Source organism: Photinus pyralis, unplaced genomic scaffold, assembly GCF_008802855.1.
Source record: "Photinus pyralis isolate 1611_PpyrPB1 unplaced genomic scaffold, Ppyr1.3 Ppyr1.4_LG5, whole genome shotgun sequence".
Lineage (NCBI taxonomy): Eukaryota > Metazoa > Arthropoda > Insecta > Coleoptera > Lampyridae > Photinus > Photinus pyralis.
In genome coordinates this window covers 27297005-27321955 of record NW_022170596.1, presented here as the reverse complement: position 1 = coordinate 27321955, position 24951 = coordinate 27297005, and the positions used below count along the sequence as shown (strand labels likewise).

General features: G+C 37.9%; 3 protein-coding genes across 6 annotated transcripts; 1 reads left to right on the top strand and 2 right to left on the bottom strand.

Moving 5' to 3' along the window:
- Positions 1 to 2135: 2135 nt before the first annotated feature.
- LOC116171479 (divergent protein kinase domain 2A) lies at positions 2136 to 4773 on the bottom strand. Of its 4 annotated transcripts, XR_004145454.1 has the most exons (6): positions 3937 to 4078; positions 3115 to 3889; positions 2959 to 3071; positions 2755 to 2910; positions 2440 to 2692; positions 2136 to 2386 (listed from the first exon to the last, which is right to left on the bottom strand). XR_004145454.1 is itself a non-coding variant. In XM_031488343.1 (4 exons), exons 2-4 carry the CDS (start codon positions 3779 to 3781, stop codon positions 2719 to 2721), a joined length of 972 nt encoding a protein of 323 aa, XP_031344203.1. In that variant the 5' UTR covers positions 3782 to 3889; positions 3937 to 4078; the 3' UTR covers positions 2708 to 2718. The 4 variants fall into 4 exon arrangements, 2 of the variants coding, with proteins under 2 accessions (XP_031344203.1, XP_031344204.1); XM_031488343.1 differs by lacking the exons at positions 2136 to 2386; positions 2440 to 2692 and having other exon boundaries at positions 2708 to 2910; XR_004145455.1 differs by lacking the exons at positions 2136 to 2386; positions 2440 to 2692 and having other exon boundaries at positions 2891 to 2910; positions 3119 to 3889.
- Positions 4774 to 5035: 262 nt separating this feature from the next.
- On the top strand, positions 5036 to 5788 carry LOC116171480 (nuclear cap-binding protein subunit 2). The gene is made up of 3 exons (XM_031488345.1): positions 5036 to 5189; positions 5234 to 5554; positions 5601 to 5788. The coding sequence occupies exons 1-3, from the start codon at positions 5130 to 5132 to the stop codon at positions 5700 to 5702; spliced, it is 483 nt and encodes a 160-aa protein (XP_031344205.1). The 5' UTR covers positions 5036 to 5129; the 3' UTR covers positions 5703 to 5788.
- Positions 5789 to 8845: 3057 nt separating this feature from the next.
- On the bottom strand, positions 8846 to 22615 carry LOC116171527 (gamma-tubulin complex component 3). Its single transcript, XM_031488408.1, has 10 exons — positions 22385 to 22615; positions 22167 to 22336; positions 21854 to 22054; positions 21697 to 21808; positions 15061 to 15374; positions 14833 to 15009; positions 14624 to 14784; positions 14230 to 14574; positions 9621 to 10200; positions 8846 to 9572 (listed from the first exon to the last, which is right to left on the bottom strand). The coding sequence occupies exons 1-10, from the start codon at positions 22464 to 22466 to the stop codon at positions 9210 to 9212; spliced, it is 2505 nt and encodes an 834-aa protein (XP_031344268.1). The 5' UTR covers positions 22467 to 22615; the 3' UTR covers positions 8846 to 9209.
- Positions 22616 to 24951: the final 2336 nt, after the last annotated feature.

Here is a 24951-nt window from a genome sequence, read left to right as displayed (position 1 = left end):
GATCAATGTCAGTTGGATAGCATTGCAAGTTTTTTTGGTTACAGAAATTCCCATCTCTGCGATTATCCTTTCACAAGCAATTCAATACCTAATTTAATTAAACATTTACACTAAAAAATAATAACGGTGTCCAATATTAAAAGTTAACGAGACTTGATCCGGCAATTGAAGTTCAAAACCAAAGTTGATAATTATAAAAAAATGTAAAATGTACCTGCATTAAATAAACAAGAAAGCAATAAAATTTAAACTATACGATGCTCTTTTCGTGACAGTTAAACTTAATATGACCGATAAAAGCATTCGCATTCGACAAGGTCGCGTGATTTTTGAAAAAATGTACGCCGTCATAAGTTGTATATACAGGGTGGAACCACTCAAACTGTACAAAAATCTTTGTTCGTGTATTTTTGTGCTGGTCAATGCAATGAATAAAAATAATCTAGCGGCTTGCTTCTTATCTACATTTTGAAAAAACTCTAAAAAGTTTTGAAAAGGTCTTACGAGCTGTGGAAAACCTAGAATGATTTAAAAATGATCTATAAAATCCTGAAAAATGAAAAGAACCAATAGTCCAGTCGATATAATGAAAAATAGAGGGGTGTCCTAAAGTGTGTATCCTAAGTTCTTGGAAGGGAGCTAAAAACCCTAAAATGTTCGGACTTTTTTCAGTTTTTCGCTCCTATATCTCGTAAACTAAATAATTTTCAGCACCTTTTTTGAAAATTAAAAAAATTGGGGGAGAGGGAAACACACGTTCTACCCTTCATGGTATTCTAGTGAAAGGTCTCGTCGAAATAATGAATTGGTATGTACAAAGTATAACCTTCCCGCGCGACTCTTTCGAGATCAGTGGGTGACGGGGCCTGAGAAGGGGAGGAATTAATTTTATCTTTCATGGTATTCTAATTAAAGGTCTCCGTTTTTACCTACTGTCCTTCTTTCTGACTCCTTATCAAAAGAGGAGGTTGGATGGGGGGGGGGGGTTCCTTCATGGTACTCTAATGAAAAGTCTCAACGAAACGAATTAATTTCTACCAAACATAGTCCTCCTTCTTGACCCCTTTTCGTGATCGGATATATTCCCTTAGCTCCAGAGCGGATCTGATCATAAGAAACAGATGTTTCTGATGAACAGGCCTGTTCTGATTATCCGAGTTGCTTCTGATTAACAGACCTGTTTCTCTGATCAGAAACAGACCTGTCTCAACAGATTTGTTTCTGATGAAGAGACCTGTTAGTTTAGACACCTCTTTTACACCTAACACCAATTTGCTGTTTAAATCTCACTCTGTTAAGTTGTTTAATAAATTACCTAGGTTGGCAGATATAAATTTCCATTCCCAAAATGATATCTTAGCGCTATTGGATTAAGTTTGAGTTTAGTGATTTTATATTCAGTTAGGATTTATTAGGTTTTCTTTTTCTTTGTTATTTCAAGGTACATTTGTGTAAAGATTTATTTTGTTTGTTTGTTTGTTATTGTCCTGTAAATGGATTCTTTTTTCTGTAGGACAATAAACTATTATTATTATTATTATTAGACAACAACCATGATGACCTTCAGAGGATTTTTAGTTTAGACAACAACCACGACGACCTTTAGTGATTTGATTCATGGAATTGGCGTAAATTTGACCCGGACCAACTGCCGAAATTAGACGACAGGCGGCATACAAGTTAATACGGCCCCCAAAATTTTCCCACACGCACAAGGGCCCCAATACCTACTTTTGTGGAAAGCGTTTAGCCGACTTCAGAACTTCCACATTTTTCCAGAACGTTCTGGAACCTTCCAATATGATTTACTAGAGTCTTTTTCCTTAAGATCCTCCCACCTTTCCAGATTTTTTTAGACCATAAGTCTAATGTTGAGTCACTGAGGCCATGCTAGTTTTACTATAATTTGTATTTTTTTTACTGGCACAGTTAACTTGGTCTCTGGTTATATTATGTACATCCCTCCACCGGTGGGGGACGCTTTTATTTTTTTTAATAATGTGCAAAAAAAAGTCACATGAAAATATTCCAGCTCGTCAGATATTGATAGTGTATATGCCCCACGCGTCTCTGATATTGGCGGTACTTACATATGTTAATCTTACGGTTTGCATGGTGGGGGAAACTGTAATTAAGAAAGGTATAAAATGGGATTTATTTGAGCACGTTAGACAGAGTGGCACGTATAATTTGACGTACACGAGCGCCTATGATCTCAGCCAACGACATATAGGTATATGCTTCAACTGCTGAACGCACTGGACTTTATGGACGCATTGTTCCACTTTGGCGTGTGGAAATTGGCGGATTATGTTACTTCCGTTAGTCTTGAACTCAATCCAACGGCGTCGAGAATCTCAAGGTTGTAACGCTCCCTCTCGCCACGCTAAAATCGTGAGATTGTTGAAATGCAAACCTTTCAACACGTAGTCAACCCACCTTACTTTAATCTGACGCGGTATCCCTTAATATTTTTGGAGCTGTTCGGGAGACTAGAAGGTGATTTACGAAGCAGTGGCGTATTTACGGGGGGGGGGGGATTAAGGGGATATATCCCCCCCAGAAGAATTGAGTTACCATCATAGCTATTAGGAATTTAAGTTCAGAAGCCGGAAACCGCCACTTTGATCCAAGGAGCACCACTCAACCTCCAAGTTTCGGGAAAGTAGACATACCTTGTGTCTCGTTTCTACTGTAATTTGGATCATTTCAAAAGAATTATTTATTTACATTTGCCAAATTTTGTAAAATTACAATGATCTTTTCGACAGCATCAAAACAATTTACATCATGACTGCAAGAGTGAATGAGTGCAATTAGGTGAGAGTATATATCGACAACATTCGTTGGTGGAGTATGTAACAAACCACCTTCCATCATGGGCCAAGGAGCTCTGTCTGAGAGAAGCAACTACAAGTGAATCGATTAAATGTGACACCTGAAAATGTCTCTAATTACCTTGCAAATGGCGTAATAATTATGATCGCTTATTGAACTGTTGCATATTGCACTTTCAGAAAATGCGAAACCGTCGGCATCGTCAAACCGCTCGGAGATGTGCAGATTTAAATCTACAAATCAAAACTAAGTCGGAAACAAATTTCATTCACATACTTGCATTGTGTTTGCCGGTAACGATGACGTTTTCTAGATCAACAAACGTGACTTGTAAATTGTCGCTCACAGCAATGTTATCCGGCGAGACATCGGTGAGATAAAACCTAAAATTGGGGTGTCGACCGGTGAAGCGTTTTGCTGCGTTTAATAGTTGCAGAGTCAATTCGGCACGTACATGCCAATCTGCATTTTTAAACGCATTTAACGCGACCCCACAATGCGACTCAACAAGACACCGGCCATACATGCCGAAATATCGAGGAACTGGCCAAGCGTGTTCGGCCTTGAGCACCTGTAGAAGTAGAGGTTCGGCATTGACTCGCAAAATGCTGTGCCAATACATTGCCATTGTCGAATTTTCCATGGAGATTAAACCGAGGAAGTCTGCAAGCAAACTTGGGGGGCAAATTTGAAAGTTAGTGTTCGTTTCACTGTAAAGATCACTGCTTAAATCACCTCGGAGTTTTTTAACCACCACCTTTTGATTATTAAATGACCCGTAAAAAACATATTTTACACTAAAGTAATTAGAAAAGAGCTCTACAAATGAATTTGACTGTAGACTAATGTAATCGAAATCGGTCTCACAAATCGTGGGCAGGTTTACTTTAAAAAAATTGTATAGAAAGAGACTTAAAATAATCGGAATTATAAAGTATTTCATTGTCTTTTATCACAAACCGCTTTTGACACCTTGCTGTAAAGCCTTCTGGCGATATACATATAACTCTTTAACCCACTTCTCCGTACGAGCTTCCTCACTAAGGAACAGCTAAAAATCGACTTATTAGTAGTCGACTAGACACCGTCGGATCTTACATTATGGTGAAAAATACTATCTGGTTCGACCGGCTCTAATTCGGGTACAGTAATGGTTTGCTTCTTCAAATCGATGACAATAGTGTTCGGCAGCTTCTTCTTGGACGAAAACGACTTCTGTTCGAATGAATCCGTGTTAATCGCATCTAAAACCTCGCGATCCATGGGCGGTATATCGAAATCCTGCTTCTCGTCGATCTTCAGCTTGACATTACCTTTGGAATTCTTCTTGGCATCACTGCTCGAAACGGAGTTTGATGTGGAACTCGACGAGCTCGAACTTCGTTTCTTGCTGACGTACTCCCGAATATAATCCTTGGATTTGGATCGTCTGTGACGACCTCTCGAACGTGATCGCCGGCTGTCTCGATGCTTTAGCTTGGATTTGTAACTTTTATAGCGCGAACCACTCCTAGACCGCCTGTAAATCGTAGATTAAACACTTTCCCTCGTTAAACGACACGTACCTTGACCTGTACGATCGATCCCTGCTAGACGTTCTAGAAACGTTTCTCTTATATCTACTTCGAGAGCTACCGGACTCAGAGGAGCTAGATCTATTAAGGCTTACGTTAGGTAGAACCGAATTGATAGGAGGACTAGTTTATAATCGACACAGCATGATTTTCTTACCTTCGTTTATTGTTACTATGACGTGATCGTCTATTCCTACGCTTTTCGGAGTCTGAGTCATTCGACAACTTACCCATTAAATGGATTATAAGTTTTCACGGAGGTAAGGTAATTTCTTGCTTTCGATTAGTTTAAATCAAACAAAAATTAAGCGATACATAACCTACAATGTGACACATGAGGACACGGAGATACAGTCAGTCGAACAAGAGTGTCTCTTGCACCTATCAGTGATGTGCATACTTTCGTGTATTGTTGGCTGCCTATTATACAAAAGGAAAGGTAGAAAAAACGCACACCAACTAGAATTGTCCATCCTTTACACCACTCAAACCACCAACGCACCCGAAAATAATTTGAGAACGCTGCGACAACTCCACAATTACAATATTTGTAACCGCAAGTTTGATTTTGGCAGAGGCCGAAAATTTCTGTTGCGTCACTAATGCTATATCCTGTATGACACACCTCCAATTAATCCTTAGCACGACCTTCTATTCTATGAATGAATCCTAACCTCACAATTTCTCCATACTTTGTTTTTTTCAGGCTTGTTTACAATGTCGACATTCTCCTCAACTTCTGTAGAATTAAGCTCATACCGTGACCAACATTTTAAGGTACGCCCTTCGAGTTTAATCCAACATAAAGTCACACTTTCCAGGGTACTCGAACGGAACAAGACAAACTGCTACGACTTTCGACAACTCTGTATGTCGGCAACCTCTCATTCTACACCACCGAAGAACAAATCTACGAGCTATTCTCGCGCTGCGGCGACATTCGCCGGGTCATTATGGGCCTTGACAAATACAAGAAAACCCCTTGCGGATTCTGCTTTGTCGAATATTATAATCGGAGCGACGCCGAAAATTGTCTGAGGTACATTAACGGTACACGATTAGATGATAGGATCGTGCGTACGGATTGGGATGCCGGGTTTATAGAGGGTCGACAGTACGGACGTGGAAAAACTGGAGGACAGGTATGATTGTTTGCAGATTTACGCCGTACTTACATTATTTCGGTAGGTCCGTGATGAGTATCGTACCGATTTTGACTCGGGCAGGGGGGGATACGGCAAAATTGTGCAGCAGAAGTTAGGCGGCTCTGATGGACCATTTGGAAGATAATGATTTTTGTTTTTGTATAAAATTTAAATAATTAAGAAAGAACTGTTTATTTTTAGAATACGTAATAAATATATATTAATCGTAAACTGTCTCTTTTTTGAACGTTGTGAGTGTAGGGACTTTTAGGCGCTTTCGAGAAGTTTATAGGCTCACCAAGCTTTGGAAAGTGTAAGGAAGTAGCTCTAAACCGCCTAACAACTTAACAAGTTCAGAAGCCAGCTGTAAAGGCCTTCCAGAGACGCCTGGGAGCTCGTCAAATCATTTTGATATAACAGAAAAGACTGGAGATGAGCCTTTGTACTTTACAAACAAGATTTAAAGATTCTACATTTGAAGAAGAAAGATTGCATGTTTCTTTCAACTCTATGTAGGTACCTACATAAAATCTTTATGTACTGGGGGCATTACAAAACGTTCAGCACTAAAGACTCTTATGGTATGAAATCCCCTCCCCAATAAATGAAGGTTCTATGGTCCTTTCTTGAAAACTGCAATAGTACTGAGAAGGGCCTAAGCGCTTTGGTGGAAAGCATCAAAGTGGGCGAGATAGGATATAGTGCTTAAAAACAAACGGTTTTCAAGAGAATGTAACAGCAGGGAGTCCAAGAGGGGGGGGGGGGAATACGTCACGGGAACAAACCAGGAAAGGACAACAATATTACTTTACATTCCCATAAGATTTTTGTACACTAGAAGATAGGTATCATTCAAACTACAAAATGTACAATCACCAACTGGACCACTTCCATAAACAGTTCGACAGAACCAATGCCCATGAAACCCTCACCATATCCACAACGGCAACGAGTTGGAGGATAGTGTGGGACGCCATCTTACGCATCTGCGGCTGACATATCTATCGCCAACCAATGTTCCATGGATCAAAAGAGTGTACAATCGAGGACCTTCGTACCATACTCAAAGCGTCGTTGATAGCCAGGAACAATACGATACGCGACGACCTCGAGGTAACCACCGTAAAGGAACACATACACTCGCTGAGGCGAGAAGATCTTCGACGGCATAGACACCTTCACCATATTCCTCACAACAGGAGAATTGCATAAGAACACAAGAAAGACACAAAAACGCCCCAGGAGGATGCTGGAGCGATAGAAAATAAAGAAAACAAAAGAAGGGAAAAATGTTTTCGCTAACTTGAGCGCATTTTCCATGTCCATGAATTGATCCGTTGTTCCCCAAAGGGCATGTAACGGCCTATTTATGTGTCAAGGGGAAAATAAGTTATGGTATATTATTTCAAATAAGAAACTTAGCATTACAGTCTGCGCATGCGCACATTTCATGTTTAAAATATGCGATATGTTTGCCTTTACCAGAAGAATCTTTGGTTAAAATTCCAAAGAAATATCTCTACAAATGAGAAAGTTAATGAAATTGATTTAGGTACTCCACAAAGAAAGTTGATATTATACGAACATCTGATTTTAACAATCTGTGATATGCTTGTCTTTACTAGAAGCATCTCTGGTTAAAATTTAAAAAACTATCTCTATAAATAAGAAAGTTAACATTACGCAGGCTGCGCATGCGCACATTAATCGTCACGGTTTTCCTTGGTTGTGGTGCAAGAGCTATAAGCTACCGAATGCAAAAAGAACGAACTAAGTATCTTGAAAACTGTAGGAGTAGTAAAGGCCTCGGACGGATAAAGTGGCCATAATAGCGCCTCCCAACATGAGTTGGAAAATGCTCTAAAAAGGAAGTGATAAATTTAGTATTTCATTCGCCTAATTTAATTCCTAAAAATTTAAATAAAACTTAAGTTACGGAAGAAAGCTAAGAGTAGAAATGTTTGTTAAATAGGTCGGAGCCCAGTCAACTTTGGGTACCAGTCTAGTCTATAACTTTTTTTTGAGAAGTATGAATCGTTTTGGATTCTACGCACCAAAATTAATAAGAAAAAGTGTTTTCCCGAGAAATTTTGGTGTAGTCGATTTTTGGTAGAAAAGGAAGGTTGTACCCTGCCTTTTTTTTGGCCTGAAAAAAAATTGTCTCAGATCGAACGGAAAAAAATATTTTCTTATAGAATGTGCCCTGTAGAATCCATAATTTGAAACAGTTCCAAGATCGGACTACTAGATCAAAAGTTACAGCCCTTTGAATTTTTTGTCGAAATTGGTTTTTAGCCGTACCACTGCTCTAGCCGAGGAAGAGATCCTGGGTGATCTATGGTTAAAGCAAGATGGCGCTACAGCTCACACGGCTCTAGTCTATATCCATGTTTTGAGAAAAATGCCACATTGAGAGATCAGAGTTCAAGGAATTCATGCCATTCCCATCGCAGTTTGCCGTTGGGCAGTGGAAAACTTATCAGAGAACGTCTTCAACAATGTATTGACGCGAACGGGTGATATAATTTTATACTATTTTATGATAAAAATACAAAACCTTTTTAGTATCTGATTCCATTAGTTTTTTTTAATAACTTTTCAAAATCTTAAGTGCCCCACCCTGTGCATTGAGTAGGTTTCATATACGATTATAATTATAACATTCAATTCTGACAGCCAGGCCCGTTGATGATGTCACATTAGCGTGGGGATATAACATTCTTGGGTTTAACCATTTGCCTTAGAGGATTGTTTCGCCTCACCCCCATTTACTAAAATGTATTCTCTTACATCAAAGGCGATATCATTAAAGAATAACCATTAAAGATTGATTGTTTACCCTTTCCCCTCACCCCTGAGACCCCAGAAGACAGTTAGTAGCCGATGCGCAGCCGAGGATTACATAACAAAAACCACGCCCAATTTAATTAACCAAAAGAAGTGCATTTGTAAAATCCGTTACATCTAGCACACTTGTTTTAGCAATAGAATTAAATTCCAAAGAACCAGCTATGTGCAGGGCAGAATTACTAGTTATCATCAAGTCAAGTTAATGCATGCAAATGAAAAGAATTACCTTGTAGTGAAGTGTGGTGATGTTGACAACTTGCTGTCATTTCCATTCTTCTTAGTTTAGTTTTTGGGTTCCTTTTACACTGTTTTTGTACATTTATCTGGCTCGCTTGGCATAGTTGAATTTCTAAGCCTACTCGGCTATTTTTGCTACCACAATCATCCTGAAATACCTGTTCAGAAGATAATGATGTTCACACTTAAGTAAAGTTATAATTAAGACATATCTGTTTATTTGTGGCTTACATCGTAGATACCAAACAATAACTTGGCGCGGAAGCGTTTTAAAACTAGATTAAAAGAATGTTTGCTAGGGGTGAGAAATGGCGAGCTCGGGCAGCACCATTTCTCACCCGATACAGCATCAGGTGTTTTTGTTTCGTTTCTGCTTGTCTCTGGTGTGCAACAGGGAGTCTACACTGCCGTAGCTATAATCGTTGTTAGGTGTTAGCGGCGTTGTTAACGAGCTGATATGGTCGGATGTGCCGTTAAGGTACGGCTGTGAGTAATTATTTACATTGAGTTTAGTTTTTAATTTGCTATGTTCGCCCTGTAAATTAGTAAAGGCAAACTCCTCCTGTCAAATGATTTTATAATAATCGTTGAAATTCAATCGGACACTTAATAACTGTAAGTTTTGATCGGAACTGACCGCCAAAAGATTGAGATACTTTTGAACAAATTGCTTATACTTGTAAGCTATTTGTTTAATTTGATGCTTAATTACGTTTAGGCTATTGTGGAATTTGCTAATTCTAAGTTTGTCCTCCTTTTCTCGCTCGCGTGTCAGCGAGAATTTGCCGGCTCGTTGCAATTTCTCGCGTTCTCTCTCGACGGCACAGAGCACTTTGTGCTCCTCCAGCGCCACCTTGTACAAAGTTTCTTGTGTTGACTCGAGGTGTAAGATGAGGTTGTATATAATTCGCAATTGCGCGCACATTTCCTGTCGAAAAACGTGAGTCAAAATGCTTCGGGAAATTCTTATACATACCGAAAACCCCCTCTCGTTTACTTCCAAGCCGGAGTCCAAGAGAACACCGCACTGTACCGAGCTTAAAAATGTTGTGTGAGCATTTATGACGTCGTCCAGGCATTCCGCTTGGTTGACCTGTCGCATCATTTCGGCCCACGAGCACTCGAGCACCTCGAAGAGAAAGTAGTATTGCGTTTGATGTAAAAAGTGTATCATGGCACTCGACAAAATGTGTATTTGGTGAAGGATCGGCTGTAACACCTTCATCTTGCGGAACTGTTTGGCACTAGTGATCTGCTGCTTGCGCATATTCGAAAGGACGTATTCCATTCTTTTCGCCTTCCATAAGGATCCGAATAGGCTTCGGTACTCGGACATAGCCGGCTCGAATATAGTCCCGACAGGACCGTCGACGATGTAGACCAAAGTGAACACGTCCCAACCGGTGTCGCCATGTGACGAATGCAAAAATTCTACGACGAGTCTTTTTAATATGTCTTCATCTTCGTATTGTGCATTTGTAACACGTATTGCCGATTCCAAGATTGCTGACAATGTGTGTACGTATAGGTGTTGAGCGGGTTTACCCAGTTCGGGTCTAAAAGTAATAAGGTAAGCTTATTAGAATATACAGGGTTAAGTATATGTCAAAAAAATTGGGTGGGAGAGAAAATCAAAACAATCATTTTTTTAAAATAAACTGAAGTTCAAAAATGGATCGTTTGGGAACTACTTTAGATTTGTCTGTTTGTCACTCCTAGTGGCAGAATTTAGTACTACAACAATAAGTGAATGAAACTTGAAGTATAAGATGGCACCTCAATCAATTGTATAATACAGTGTGGTCACAATTGAGTTTAAACTCCTCCCACTCGCCATGTTGTGAAAAAATCAAACAAAGAGGTTATGTAAATTAATTAATGTAGATTAAACATATACATTAAATTACCACTGTACTTTAATAATTGAAGATATTGAAGTTTGTCACATCATGGCTACCCAGATCTGGGTACTGCTCGCGAGCGTTTCGCTCGAAAAAGCGCTCCAAGTGGAAAAAGCGCTTGCGAGCACTTTTCGGAGCAGCCGCTTGGTGCTCGGCGCTCAAGCGCTTTTTCCGCCCTCAAGCGCTGAAGGATTAAGCGCCGCTCGCGAGCGCTTTTTCCGCTCACGAGCACTTTTCCCGAACGCTCATGATACACCGTTCGAGCACTTTTAGGAATGCTCAGAACTCGCAAGCGATTTCGCTTTGCAAAACAACTCGATGCTCGCGAGCATTTTTGAGACAATTAAGACAATATTATTATTATTATTAATTTGTGTAGGAGGTAAGAGAGGGGGATTAGAGTATACCGCCAATTCACTTTACTGCATTTCAACTTTCTTTAAGTTAAAGAAAGAGCAATGAAACTGCTAGAATTCTAATTTGCATACAGAGGGGAGGGAATTATAATTTTAACGTATAATATGCATTTGGAGGAAGCCGCCCAGAAACCATGACATTACACAAATAAATTCGGCTCCATCTCCCTCAGTGATACTTTCGCCCGGGAAATTTGTTTGAAATAACAACTTTAAAAAAAGGGGGCCATACATAGTTCTAATTCTAAATTGTGTAGAGAGGGCAAGAGGTGAGTAGTAGAGGCGCTGGTGTAATTTACAAATGGCAAGTGTAGGGGGGAGCGGTTTGTAAACATTATTGGGGTATTCTAGCATGATTTTAAGTGAAATTCTACTCATTTTAAAGTGGATTACCATTTTTGAGGTTTGAAAATATAACCTCTTAATCGTATCCTACCTTAAGAACTCGAGGTTATCTTGAATTAGCTTAAACACGCAATTAACTTAATTAAATTACAGATCAGAATGTATCATTCAATTTCCAGCGCACTCATACAACTGTACACCAACTCGCCGACATTCCCTTACGGCGATTATGCGAGACGCACATTGAGATGCCTTGATGCTAGTGGGTATTTCGACGCGATATTTAAAAAAAAATCGTTTCGTAGATAATTGGAAACAAGTGAAAACCGCCATTTTTAAAAAGTTCAAATATTTTAGTAACAATCAAATCAATGGGGGTAGAAAAAAAAATTTCAAAATGGCGGTTTTCAAGATATTGATATCGACTCCTTTATTTTAAATTGACACCACATTGGATTTTTACGTCACTCAATAAACAAATGAATTTCTTATGAGACAATAAACGAACGAATTTGGTTTCAATCACGATCAGCCATGGAATTATTGTCAAAAGAAATACATTGTAAACTTCGAGGCAAAAATGCAAAATTGAGTCCCAATGAAATACTACCTATGTGTTTAGTTTCACTGGTTTTGTAAATATCGAGTGACGTAAAAATCCAATATGGCGTCCATTTATAAGGAAGTTGACAATATCTCGAAAAACGCCATTTTGAAAATTGAATTTATCAGCCCTTTGAATTTTTTGTCGAAATTGGTTTCTAGTCTATAACTTTTTTTTGAGAAGTCTAATCGAAAAAGTACGAATCGTTTTGGATTCTACGCACCCAAATGAATAAGAAAAAGTATTTTCCCGAGAAATTTTGGTGTAGTCGATTTTTGGTAAAAAAAGAAGGTTATACACTGTCTTTTTTTGAGCGCCGAAGAAAAAATTGTCTCAGATCGACCCGGGAAAAAAATTTTCTTATAGAATGTGGCCTGTAGAATCAATAATTTCAAACAGTTCCAAGATCGGCCTACTAGATCAAAAGTTACAGCCCTTTGAATTTTTTGTCGAAATTGGTTTCTAGTATATAACTTTTTTTTGAGAAATCTAATCGAAAAAGTACGAATCGTTTGGGATTCTACGCACCAAAATTAATAAGAAAGTGTTTTCCCGAGAAATTTTGGTGTAGTCGATTTTTGGTAAAAAAAAGGAAGGTTTATACCCTGCCTTTTTTTGAGCCCCGAAGAAAAAATTGTCTCAGATCGACCCGGAAAAAAATTTTCTTATAGAATGTGGCCTGTAGAATCCATAATTTCAAACAGTTCCAAGATTGGGCTACTAGTTCAAAAGTTACAGCCCTTTGAATTTTTTTTCGAAATTGGTTTCTAGTCTAGAATTTTTGATTGAGAAGTCTGATCGAAAAAGTACGAATTGTTTTGGATTCTACGCACCAAAATTAATAAGAAAAAGTGTTTTCCCGAGAAATTTTGGTGTAGCCGATTTTTGGTAAAAAAGGAAGGTTATACACTGCCTTTTTTTGAGCCCCGAAGAAAAAATTGTCTCAGATCGACCCGGAAAAAAAATTTTCTTATAGAATGTGGCCTGTAGAATCAATAATTTCAAACAGTTCCAAGATTGGGCTACTAGTTCAAAAGTTACAGCCCTTTAAATTTTTTGTCGAAATTGGTTTCTAGTCTATAACTTTTGATTGAGAAGTCTGATCGAAAAAGTACGAATCGTTTTGGATTCTACGCACCAAAATTAATAAGAAAAAGTGTCTTCCCGAGAAATTTTGGTGTAGTCGATTTTTGGTAAAAAAGGAAGGTTTTGTAAATATCGAGTGACGTAAAAATCCAATATGGCGTCCATTTATAAGGAAGTTGACAATATCTCGAAAAACGCCATTTTGAAAATTGAATTTATCCCATTCAATCTTGCAACTTTTATTTGAAACTTTTTTCGATGCTTCTATGTTACTAAAATATTTGAAGTGTTTAAAAATGGCGATTTTCACTTTTTTCCAAATATTATCATACATCAAAGATAACCATGTTGTCCTACTCAATTTAAGACACCCTGTAGGTGTAGGTATCTCTTATTTTTCGTTTTGGAATTGCACTGTTCACAATTGAAGACTGAAGAAATATCATGAGTTAGATGACAATTTGTAAAATTATCCTTATTGTCGGTTGCATAATTGCACTGACCACATTTAACATTTTTGAAAGTACCGTGGTAAAATGTGACGTTTTAAACTATCCTTGCTCTTTATGCAGCCGTAAACACTACAATATTGATTACTTTTGACCATTGTAAATAAACAAAATGGCGTTCTTCTCCCTTATTAATTACAATGATTTTTCAACAATAGTGCATCTACTAGGTTACTGCAAAGGTTTGCACTAAACATTAGAATTACGTCACTAGTTTGTGGCCCAATTTTGCTTAAATTTAAATATTGCCCACTCAAAGAATGATTTGTAATTTCCTTTCACATTACTGACCGTGTACAAAGCGTGCCAAAGTAGATGCTTTCATTTTACTAACCACTTTCTTCTGGGCTCAAATGATGTAGTAAAGTCACTGGTTCAAAGGGAGTTTTTTCTTTGTTTTTCACAATAAATTATTATTATTATTATTACATCTTATAATTTTACACTTTCCCGTTTATTATGCTTATAAATGTTATACCTTTGTTGCATTACTAGTGACATTGTCAAAACAGTATAATAAATAATTATAGCATGGGGTGTACCGCGTCGTTTTGGAGGCTTTCTATTGGCCAGTTTGGAATTTAGCTCCAATATGGTGACCGGAACCAACGAAATGCAATTGTTTTAATAATAATAATAATAAGCTTCCCCACAAAAATTGAGTCAGAGCTTCCCTAAGAAAGCACCTACTTTGGCCGATGCTGTAAATGTAACAAATACATACGCAAGAAGCTCCAATAGATGTCGAATAAAATCTCCTTGTCCTAACAATAAATATCTCCGTAACGCTTGCAAATGTTCCAAAAGCCTATACTTGTCTTTCAGCATGCATAGAACCCGATGCGAAGTCTCCTTGTATACGTTCTCCAAACTTATATGCAAATCAATACTTTTATCTGGAATGAAAAGCGAATCGGCCGACGTCGCCGAGAACAGCTTCTGTATGGCCTCCCTTCCCGGAAGCTGATTGGAATCCTTGCAAATTTGCCTTAGAAAGTTAATATTTTTACCAGTCGCCAGAATCTTTTTCGCTTGATCTGTGCTGATAAACGATGGCACCATGGAGGTTCTAAAAATTTACCGTGAACGACTGAAACAAGTGCTACGGTGAGACTAACTTCACATTATACTTATCGTACCAGAACCGTTCGGCGCTACTTATATTTCTAGCTTCAATGAAGAACTCATTGTGAGGATCGCTTATCACGCCGTCCAGTAACCAGTGCGACATCATGATGTATAGCGGCCGACAGACTGCCAGTAAAATTTTTGCGGATATCTACGGGTGAATTGATTAACTGATCGATACCGTAAAACAGAAGAGTACCTTCTGCACAGACATCGCTCCGTGCTGTAGAAAGCTGTGTATTGCGCTAATTAACACGCCCCCTTTCTTATTAGAGCACTGCTCGGCTATATAAACGAGCCACTGCAATCGATTGTTCGGTTCCGCTATCCACACAAGGATTCGCCTTAGTGTTAACTCAGTGTCGGTCTTTTTTAACTGTTAAGGGGATAACTTGAGCGGGTCGCGTTCGCGCAAATTAAGACTCACCTGCGCCTGCAAGATCGCCAACGTTTTGTAATACTCGGAAAGTTCCTCTCTGAACGTCGCAATTAGCGATTGGGCGATAACGCCTATCTGCTTATCGGCATCTTCGCAGTGCTGCTTCAGCTGGTTGTGTAAGAAACCGACGCACGCTATCCTCTCGATTAGGGAGATTTGAATTATGTTTAGGGATTTGCTCGATTTTGAGTCGATTACGAAACCGCATCCTCCCGGTTCCTTCTTTAAGACTCGCCCTTCGATGCCTTGCAGTGAGTAAATTACTTCTTGCATTAATTCCATTTCTTTCATGTTGTTGTACGCTAATGAACAAGTGCTTTAATTGCAACATATTAGTGGAAGATTATAGGTCCCCCCTCCCCCAATTTAAAAAATGACAACAACATCCATCCTTTCAAACTGTCAGTTTCTCACTTTGCCGATATAAGAATCGTTTATTGTATGAATGCGGCCTTCTTAAGACACATAGTCACTTAGAGACTGGTGGCCATAAACCACGCCCTCCACTAACAATGTTGAGTCATGCGCAAAAGTCAGCGAATCATTTCCACGGCGGAAATGGAGACTCACTTGAGTTTACTTTCACTGGATCATCGGATCAGATTCTCGGGGCAACTTGGATCTTAGCTCCGAAAACACAGATAAACAAACAATGGGTAAATTCTCAAAGGTGGTGGAGATAATAGGAGGAAAGTACTCAATAAAAGTATTGAGATAAAAGGCACCACCCCAGGCATATGTAGCTTGAAAGCGGACGAAATTTATATCTCAGTCTTAAGCTCAAATTTGAAATATATGTAACACTGAAGGTCTTACATCTTTGGTCATGTCAATGGAATCTACAGGGTGTTGTTTTTTCACGTCATTTTCTACCCACGAACTTTTTTTTGGTACGTCACTGGTAGATTGCACACTACATGGCATTATATGGAAATGTTGGGCAATATCAATGTACCCATATACAGTCTGTTTCAAATTAAGTCGGCACTATATTGCTAACTTTCGTAGAAGTCGAGTTAAAAAGAGGTTAAATTACCAAAATTGTGTCTAAATCTGTAATTTAAAAAAAAAACAAAACAACATTGTATTTTACAGATACAGTGCAATCTTGATAATCCGGTCGTCCCTTAATCCGGCACGTTCGGTAATCCGGCGTCTCTGGGACGAATACAAGGTGTCATTTTTGCTACACAAGAAACCAAAAAAATTAATGATTATTTTTCCTAGTGTGTAAAATTATGTATTTGTGGTTTTTGTATTTCTTTGTATACAGGGTGTTACACGACCGTTCGAAAAAAAAAAATCGGGTTGTAGAGGGCATCAAAACAAGCACTTTTTCCAAATAAACCGAGGGTCCAACGTGTTTCGTTTGGGAGCCACCCCCCAAAGAGTGTTGAAATCTGCATTTCTTCTTTAATTTTTTTCTCAGCAACCATAAGAGTTACAAAGTCGGGTGGCATGTCTTTGAATAGGTTTTTGGGTATGCTCTTTCCGATTTTGCAATTTTTTTTTCAAAATTCCTACCCCTAAAGGGCGCACCCCTAAACTAGGGTGCAAAAAAAAATTCTGATTTCGACGAAATTTGGTATCTGGGTTTTTTTTAACATGAAAATCACGAATTTGAAATTAGTTTTTGAAAATTCGAAAAAAAAAGTTCCACTGCAATTCTTGGCGGGACAACGAAAATAGAGATAATTCCACGAAATTTGTTGTGTACATACTAAACGAGTTAAGGAACAAAACTGTCGAACAGTTTTTTAAAATAACTTTTCAAACAAAAGTTATACTCATTTGAATGTTGGTCCTTCGGGTCGCGAAGTGTCCCAAGCCTACTAGTAAGCCAGGAGCGTGTTCTTTTGGAAGTTATTTTTCAACCTAAGATTATGAAAATTTTTGATCATAGTGAAAAAGTATCATACGGAAAGTGATTTGACTTTTTCCCCTACCTTATTTAGATAATAAATAATCGATCAGCGCTTTAAGATACCTTGGTAGGTGTTTTAATCGATACATCGAATTTTTTAATCATTTAATGACCGAATTAATTCCAAATAACAAAATATCGACTCAAACCGTTAATCTTTTGTTTTTGCGACATTGTCAACCAACACATGCGAAATTATGGCTTACTAGTAGGCTTGGGACACTTCGCGACCCGAAGGACCAACATTCAAATGAGTATAACTTTTGTTTGAAAAGTTATTTTAAAAAACTGTTCGACAGTTTTGTTCCTTAACTCGTTTAGTATGTACACAACAAATTTCGTGGAATTATCTCTATTTTCGTTGTCCCGCCAAGAATTGCAGTGGAACTTTTTTTTTCGAATTTTCAAAAACTAATTTCAGATTCGTGATTTTCATGTTAAAAAAACCCCAGATACCAAATTTCGTCGAAATCAGAATTTTTTTTTGCACCCTAGTTTAGGGGTGCGCCCTTTAGGGGTAGGAATTTTGAAAAAAAAATTGCAAAATCGGAAAGAGCATACCCAAAAACCTATTCAAAGACATGCCACCCGACTTTGTAACTCTTATGGTTGCTGAGAAAAAAATTAAAGAAGAAATGCAGATTTCAACACTCTTTGGGGGGTGGCTCCCAAACGAAACACGTTGGACCCTCGGTTTATTTGGAAAAAGTGCTTGTTTTGATGCCCTCTACAACCCGATTTTTTTTTTTCGAACGGTCGTGTAACACCCTGTATATTTTCATGGTATGCACATATATTCATAGTCAAATTGGTGTTTTTTCTCTATTACTCTCGGATTATCAACCGGATTATTTGTGTCAGATTATCAAGATTCTACTGTAATTACAAATATGTTACTTTTTCATAGAGAACACCCTGTATATATTGCATTATGAGAACTTATAAAATTCTCTACATTTCTTAATGCACCATAGCCAAAATATTCCAAATAATTGAGATTTTTCAATGGTGCATTAAGAACTTCTGTAGAGAATTTTATAAGCTGTCATATGATGTAATGGTATACAGGGTGTTCCATATAAAAAGTCGCATATTTGCTCTTATCTGAAAAATGCGATGTTGTTTTTTTTAATTAAGAAGATTTGGATTCAATAGAAAAATAACATAATTTTGGTAATTTAACTGTCTTCCTAACTCTAAATTATTGCCATTGGCAATAGTGCGGACTTAATTTGAAACAGACTACAAAATCGGGTCATCATAGCTTTAACTTTTACACGCAGTGGCGAATAGACTGTCAAAATCAATTAAACAGGTCTAGCAGGCCCTGACTTTAATTAAATAATAAGTCAATTAAAATGACGGCCATTTTAATAATAATACTAAAGGTCTTTATTGTCTTATCCCGTTGCACTATGACATAAAAGATAATTAATACATAAAATAAAAAATAAATAGGACAAAGATAGTCTTAAAGCGCAGTTACAAAATTTTACTTTCATTTAGTTACCTACCGAAACTTGTTTTTTTTTTCTCGATAACAGTTGGAAATACGCAAAAATACAAGAGAACAAAATGTTTCCAAACAAATCAGAAAATCAAATTCTAATTTTATAATCTACCAGTGGCGCACCGAAAAAAATTCAAGGGCTGAAAACTGAATAAGACTCCTGAAAAAATGACACCTTGTAGATTCTCACTACCATTGACATGGTTTCAAAGTTGAATGAAATATCTCAAAATTTACACGAGGGCTATCCAGAAAGTAACAGACGTTTTGAAATAAAAAATTAAGAAAGTGTAAGAAACAACTTTATTTATACATTTGGAAGCGACACTCTTAGGCTATTTTTCAACATGGTCAACGTGGTATAAGTGTTTTGATTTCAACTTTGTATACATCCGCCGCCTGAGACTTTAACCACTGGTTAACGCAGGGTAAAAGTTTGGCATCACTGTCAATGTGCTGTGTTGCGGGAAGAGGTGAAAGTCGCTTGGCGCTAGATCCGAGATGTATGGAGGGTGATCCAAAATCATCCAAGAGCTGTCCAGTATGGTTGACTGTGTGAGGGCGGGCGTTGTCGTCGAACAACAAAACTTCCACCTCTTTCCAGCGATGAAGACCTGGTTCGCAACGCAGCGATTCGATAGGGACGCCGAACTTCATGTCGGCTTTACCCAGTGCAGGTTAAAATCTCAGGCGGCGGATTTATAAAAGTTGGAATCAAAACATTGTGATAAGTGCCTCAATTTAAATGGCGATTGTTTTGATATATAGCCCGAGAGTGTAGCTCTCAAATGTATGTAACAAGAGATTTTCTTTACAAGTTTACAATTATTTATTTCAAAACGTCTGCTACTTTCTGGACAACCCTCGTATTATCTAGTATTACTCCCAAGATCAATGCCGGCATTTTTTGTAATGTCATTTTCATTTTCAAGATCAATGCCCCATTTTTGTGCAATTCGGGTTCGCGTTCACGTGGCACGGGGTCGTCGATCTCCGATGACCTTAATACGAATGCCTTTGAGCTTCACCTTGACCTACTTCCAACGTCATCGCCACGTGGCACGCGACCATTCAACTATTTACCTATTTTTCAAGACTACCGCACAGTGGCCACCGCCCTTAAACCAGTCCAGGTCCACTAAACTAAAGAATTAGCCCCTTCCGCATTTACATCAAACTAGGAACACCCTGTATATAAATGTAAGAGTGGGCATTAAAATAAGGAAGCATCTCCAACCTCAAGAAACGCTACTGGTATCTACAGTTCAGATGGAATGTCTATTTTTTATGTGTTTAACTCTCAGTTTAAAAAAAAACCATCACACTCATTTACCACCAAACCAGTGGCGCCGCCAGGGGTAGGCCCTGACCCACTCGTAGTGTTGTTCGGCCCCCCTTGAAAAAATGATCCAACGCTCCCATGAACAGATTGCGAATTGCGCCTTGAATACGATTCGCGGATCGTTTCATTTTTTTCCCATTTCTCCAAATATTCAATTAATCACTTTTTTTTGGTAATATACAGGCTGTTTCAAATTGTTAACTTTGTTAGTAGAAGAGTTAGAAAGACTGTTAAATTACTAAAATTGTGTATTCATTTCTACTGAATCTGAATCTATAAGTAACTAAAAAAGGAAAACATCTCATTTTTCAGATAACTACAAAAAACTGACTCTTATTATGATGGAACATCCTGTATATTAGTACATTATATGACTGCTTATTAAATGAGCTACAAAATTTCTAAATGCAGTATATCAAAAGTACTTGAAATAACCAAAATTTTTCAATTATTTTAATTTTAATCTAGTTATCCATGGACCATGAAAATGATACAAATACATAATAGTATTTAAAATAATTGGAAATAGTGTGTATGGTAGGTGGTTAACAAAGCAAGAATGTAATATATAAAAATTATTACAATACAATTCCATTTGATTTTTTTTTAGGATTTTGGGGTCATAGTGTCAAAACTAGCTCCCTGGCGGAGAAGGATTCAACTAAATTAACTACATTCATTCTTATTGCCCAAGAAATGCTCTTTTCAACCATACCAAATTTGTTAAAATCGGTCAAACGGTTAAGAAGTTAAAGCAGGTTATTGCAAAAACAATTGAACGCCCCACACCATCTTTGTTTGTGAAATAACTGAGTTTTTGTTTTTACGGAAATGATAAATAAACTGGTTCTCTTTAAAAATGTGAAAAAAATTTTTTTAGTTTATTATGCGAAATTTAAAGAAAATTCAATTTTAAAATTTAAGATGGCGCCCTCTGTTGGTCATTTTTAGAACTTGATAATATTTTTCAGCGATTCTTCTTGAGCGATTTACCCAACAATTTTTTTTACCCCTTAAGTCATATGACATATGACGAACAGTTCTCGAGATATGGCCGAGCAACGGTCTTATTGGGTCACCTGGTACAATCATTCATGTAAACACAAACAGGATCCGATGTTGCCATTTAGGTATCTAAACTACTTTGATTAATAATGCATAATAAATAAATTTTTGTATTTGTAAATTGATTTGTCGATACTCGTACACAATACAAGTCTAGCGAATTATGACCCACCCTAAAACATATTGGTCCCAGGTTAGCCCACCCATTGAAATATTTCTGGCGGCGCCACTGCACCAAACAGTCTCACTGAGGATAGTGGAAACGCAGCATTTGCATGTGCTGAACTTCACCTCCGACTATGTAGTGATTAAAATAAAGCCATTTATTATAATTATTATGCTACACATGGTATTCAATATACTCCAAAGCGACAAACCTAATAACCTCCATATTTTTGGGCTACCCTATACATGAATTTGCCATTAAAAAATTTAAATCGACGGATCCAAGCGTTTTTTTCAAAGACGCACGCCCCCATTTAATTGTTATTGAGTTTATACATTATTTCTGGGACGTAGTGTATATGTAGTTTAGTCATCAGTTTAATCAGACTTAACAAAATCCTTTTTTTCGATTGTTTTATCTACAATCGAGTCTAAAATAAAAGAATTCTTTGATTTCCTAACGAATTCAGTGAGTATTGACAACGAAATGAACATATACTTCCGATATACATTTTGCACATTAAACTGAATGTCGTTTTTGAACGTATTTTTTAAGGAATTCCATATCATGAAACTAATATTAAGGGGGGTTGTGGTCAGACCACAAAGACTACTTACTGGTAGCAGTCGAGCACGAAGCAGCGGAAGACATCCGCTCCTTAAGTGTGATCTGAAACTGATATTCGCTACCGGTCGTTTGAATTTCGGCCGCCCCACCTAGCTGGGTACCCTAAAACGAAACTTCAACCGAGCTCACTAAAGCAATGTTACGTACGCTAGTATTCGTCGAGCTGGAAAAGTTTGCGCTCGGCGCGCAGTAAATCCTCTTCACCCCGTTGCTCGCATCATCCGGCAAGAAATCAAGCTCACTCGATCGACTTGTTTCGGGATACTTAATGTAATCGTTACACACACTGGATTGTTTATGTAGATTATACAAGAGCGATAATATGGCGGCACGGTTTCGCAACACTGACTATAAATGAAACAGTACACTTTGCTGTTCAGTTTAGGGCCGGTCCTCCTACCTCCTCATTAAATTATTCGCCGAATAGAGGTAGAAAAAGCAGCCCGTAGCGAGCACTTACACTTTTCTGCAGCTTAGCATAGAGAAGATCGAAATCGTGCTCCGCGGAAGGGTCGCAAACGGCCAGCATCTTCTTAATGTTATGCACGACGTGCTGCTCGTCTATCGACAAATTTGTGTTGACGGACGACAGGAATTGCGATGAGGTCTTGAATAATCTCGAAGAGAGTTCTGTAAGCTTCTGTGATCGAATTGTAAGTGAAGTAAATTGAGACCTACCTGGACTGCCCCGGGAGTAAAAATTGCATAGTTTATTAATAAGTGCGGATATTGTCGCACTTTCATTACCGGAGCGATTCATCCTTACATTTACTAATCAGAATATAAAAACGATCATAAAATTAAAAAAATTAAGCTTGTTAAAAATTAATTACAAAATTTAATTTCTGGTAGAATTTGACAGATTTAAAAATGTGTAAATATAAACAGCAAAATTGCACTGTAGCCAACATAACACTTAAAGGTTTTGCAGGTGGCGACACTGTATCGATGAAATACAGGGTGCTACAATGAAAGCGCAATTTCTGCAATCCCACATTCGAAGATTATACTTTAGAAAAACGTTTGGGCACTTATCGCGGCTTTTGTAGTAATTTAGTGACTGGTTTGGCTGTTGTTGTCTTCCCGGATTGCTTCAAAACTTACGTACAATTCCTTCTAGGCTCTAGGGGCCCTCCAGCCCGGTGCACGTTTTTATTGCTTCATATGCGTTTTTAAACTTTCTTCATTAAACAGTTATCTATAAGAAGTCGCACCCACCCCCTAAGTCTGTACAGATAATTCGCAAGTGATAATCATTCAGTTAGTGCACCATAAGTACACGTTTAAGTAAAATTCATTTTCATTGTTTCATACCATATTCTACCGCTAGGGATTTGTAGATAGCTATGAGAGCCTCATGTCTGGACTTTCCAACTTATTATATGTGGCCGCACCTAACCCTGGAAAAGTTCAGATGAGTTCCAACAGCACTATTTCAACAAGGTGGTCCAGAACACTCATACAGGTTTTCCAGAACTTTTTGTGCTCTTTCGATGGCATTTTGATATTTGTCAAAGGCGGTTTCATCTCAGAACTTCTTGGTCTATATCAGAGCTTTCTCTGAAGAGTACATATAAAGTCCCTGCACAGCACAAGAAAGGGCGAGATGTTTTAAGACAATGAAAAGATCGCCAGAGCATTTTAGGAGTCTCTCACAGCCTTTTTGAGTTTTTTAGTATTGGTCAGATGACTTTCTTTTCAGGACTTTTTGATCACTATCGAAAATTGTAAAAATAAGGAAATAAAATCAATCCGGCAACGTTTAAAAATGGCAACCGAAGTTCCCTCCAAATATGCCAACCAGAATATCCCGCTTAAATATGAAAACGAAAAGTGACATATGATGAATCCACCATAGGCATTATAAAGATTTTGGAAGCTCGGAAATTTAAGTTGAAATAAATCAAATTCCAACAATAAACTTTGAAAATGGTAATTCATCGAGTCAAATAAATATATTAAACTGTATAGCAAAATGAATTCTTTATGCGGGCTTCGAGAGGTGATTATTCAAGTTGGGTGCAGTTAAAAACAAGTTTAGCATACAGAAGCAACAAAAAAAAAGGGTGAAATACACAGGATGTGACTCATCTTTGGTGCAATAAATCCTACTGTTAAGCGCAAGATGGAAAATTGTATGACCTTGTAGGGCAAATTCAATGTTAACAACAAAATATGTGGCAATCAGTGAATTGCAACTCATATCGCACATAGATTTTAAACCAGAGTTTTGTGTTAGCAGAATCTTGCCCCCGAGATAGGTAACTCACCCCTTGTCTGGGGTATTTAATCCTACAGCTGAGAATCGACAACAATCCCAGCATTAGCTGTCATAACTAATGTGGTTACAGTTAATTACCAACCCCGTGACCGCCTCATTCATGGAGAAAATGTTAGTTTACAAACAAGTCAGTGCATACATCAAACAGTTCGATAACTTCCACGTTTAAAAGAATGGTGAACATTTAAAAATTTAATTTGGGGCTTGGGGCAAAGACTAAGTAATCAAAACATAAATTGAATAACATTTTCATTAAAAATGAAAAAAGATTTGAAACAATAAAGCTTAACGGTGTTTCCCATACACCTGATGCATTGAGGTTAAATCATGTCAACTTCAAAAACAAAGATGGAAAATTATACTCAAATATAAAATGTTGTATACAGAACACAAATAAATTATAACGAAATGCAAAGATTACTACCTGCATTAAACAACACAAATGTTTACGGAACGATGCTTTCTCAACCGCCATTAAAACCATAATACCAAACGTAGTAGGGTTCGTGCTCTCCAGATGGCGCAGACTTTTCCTCATCTAAAGATTGCGGGGTTGCTAGCCCTTAAAATGTGTGGACCATCATAGATTGTAAAAATCCGGCATTTTGCGAAATGACCAATGCAGCAGACAAAGTGAGAAATGGAACTAGAGTTTGCACTTCTCCTGCCTCTCCTTAGGGATTTCGCGAAATGCCTAAACATTCAGACAATGTGAAAATGCTTGGTTATTTTCCACAGATTGCGCGTACAGCGGTGCCAAACGTAAAACTGTCGCGTTAATACCTTCCCCAATCTGATATATTCTCCTCAGTAAATCCAAAGCCAGAAAAACCCATAGAAGAAATGCAGTCTAAACGTGAGCGCAATATTTAGCGAGTACTTAAATACAATCGCAATCGTCGCGTCGTTTACGATCCAATGGCAACGCTGTATCCGCAATCGGTGGGAAATGACGAAGCCTTCG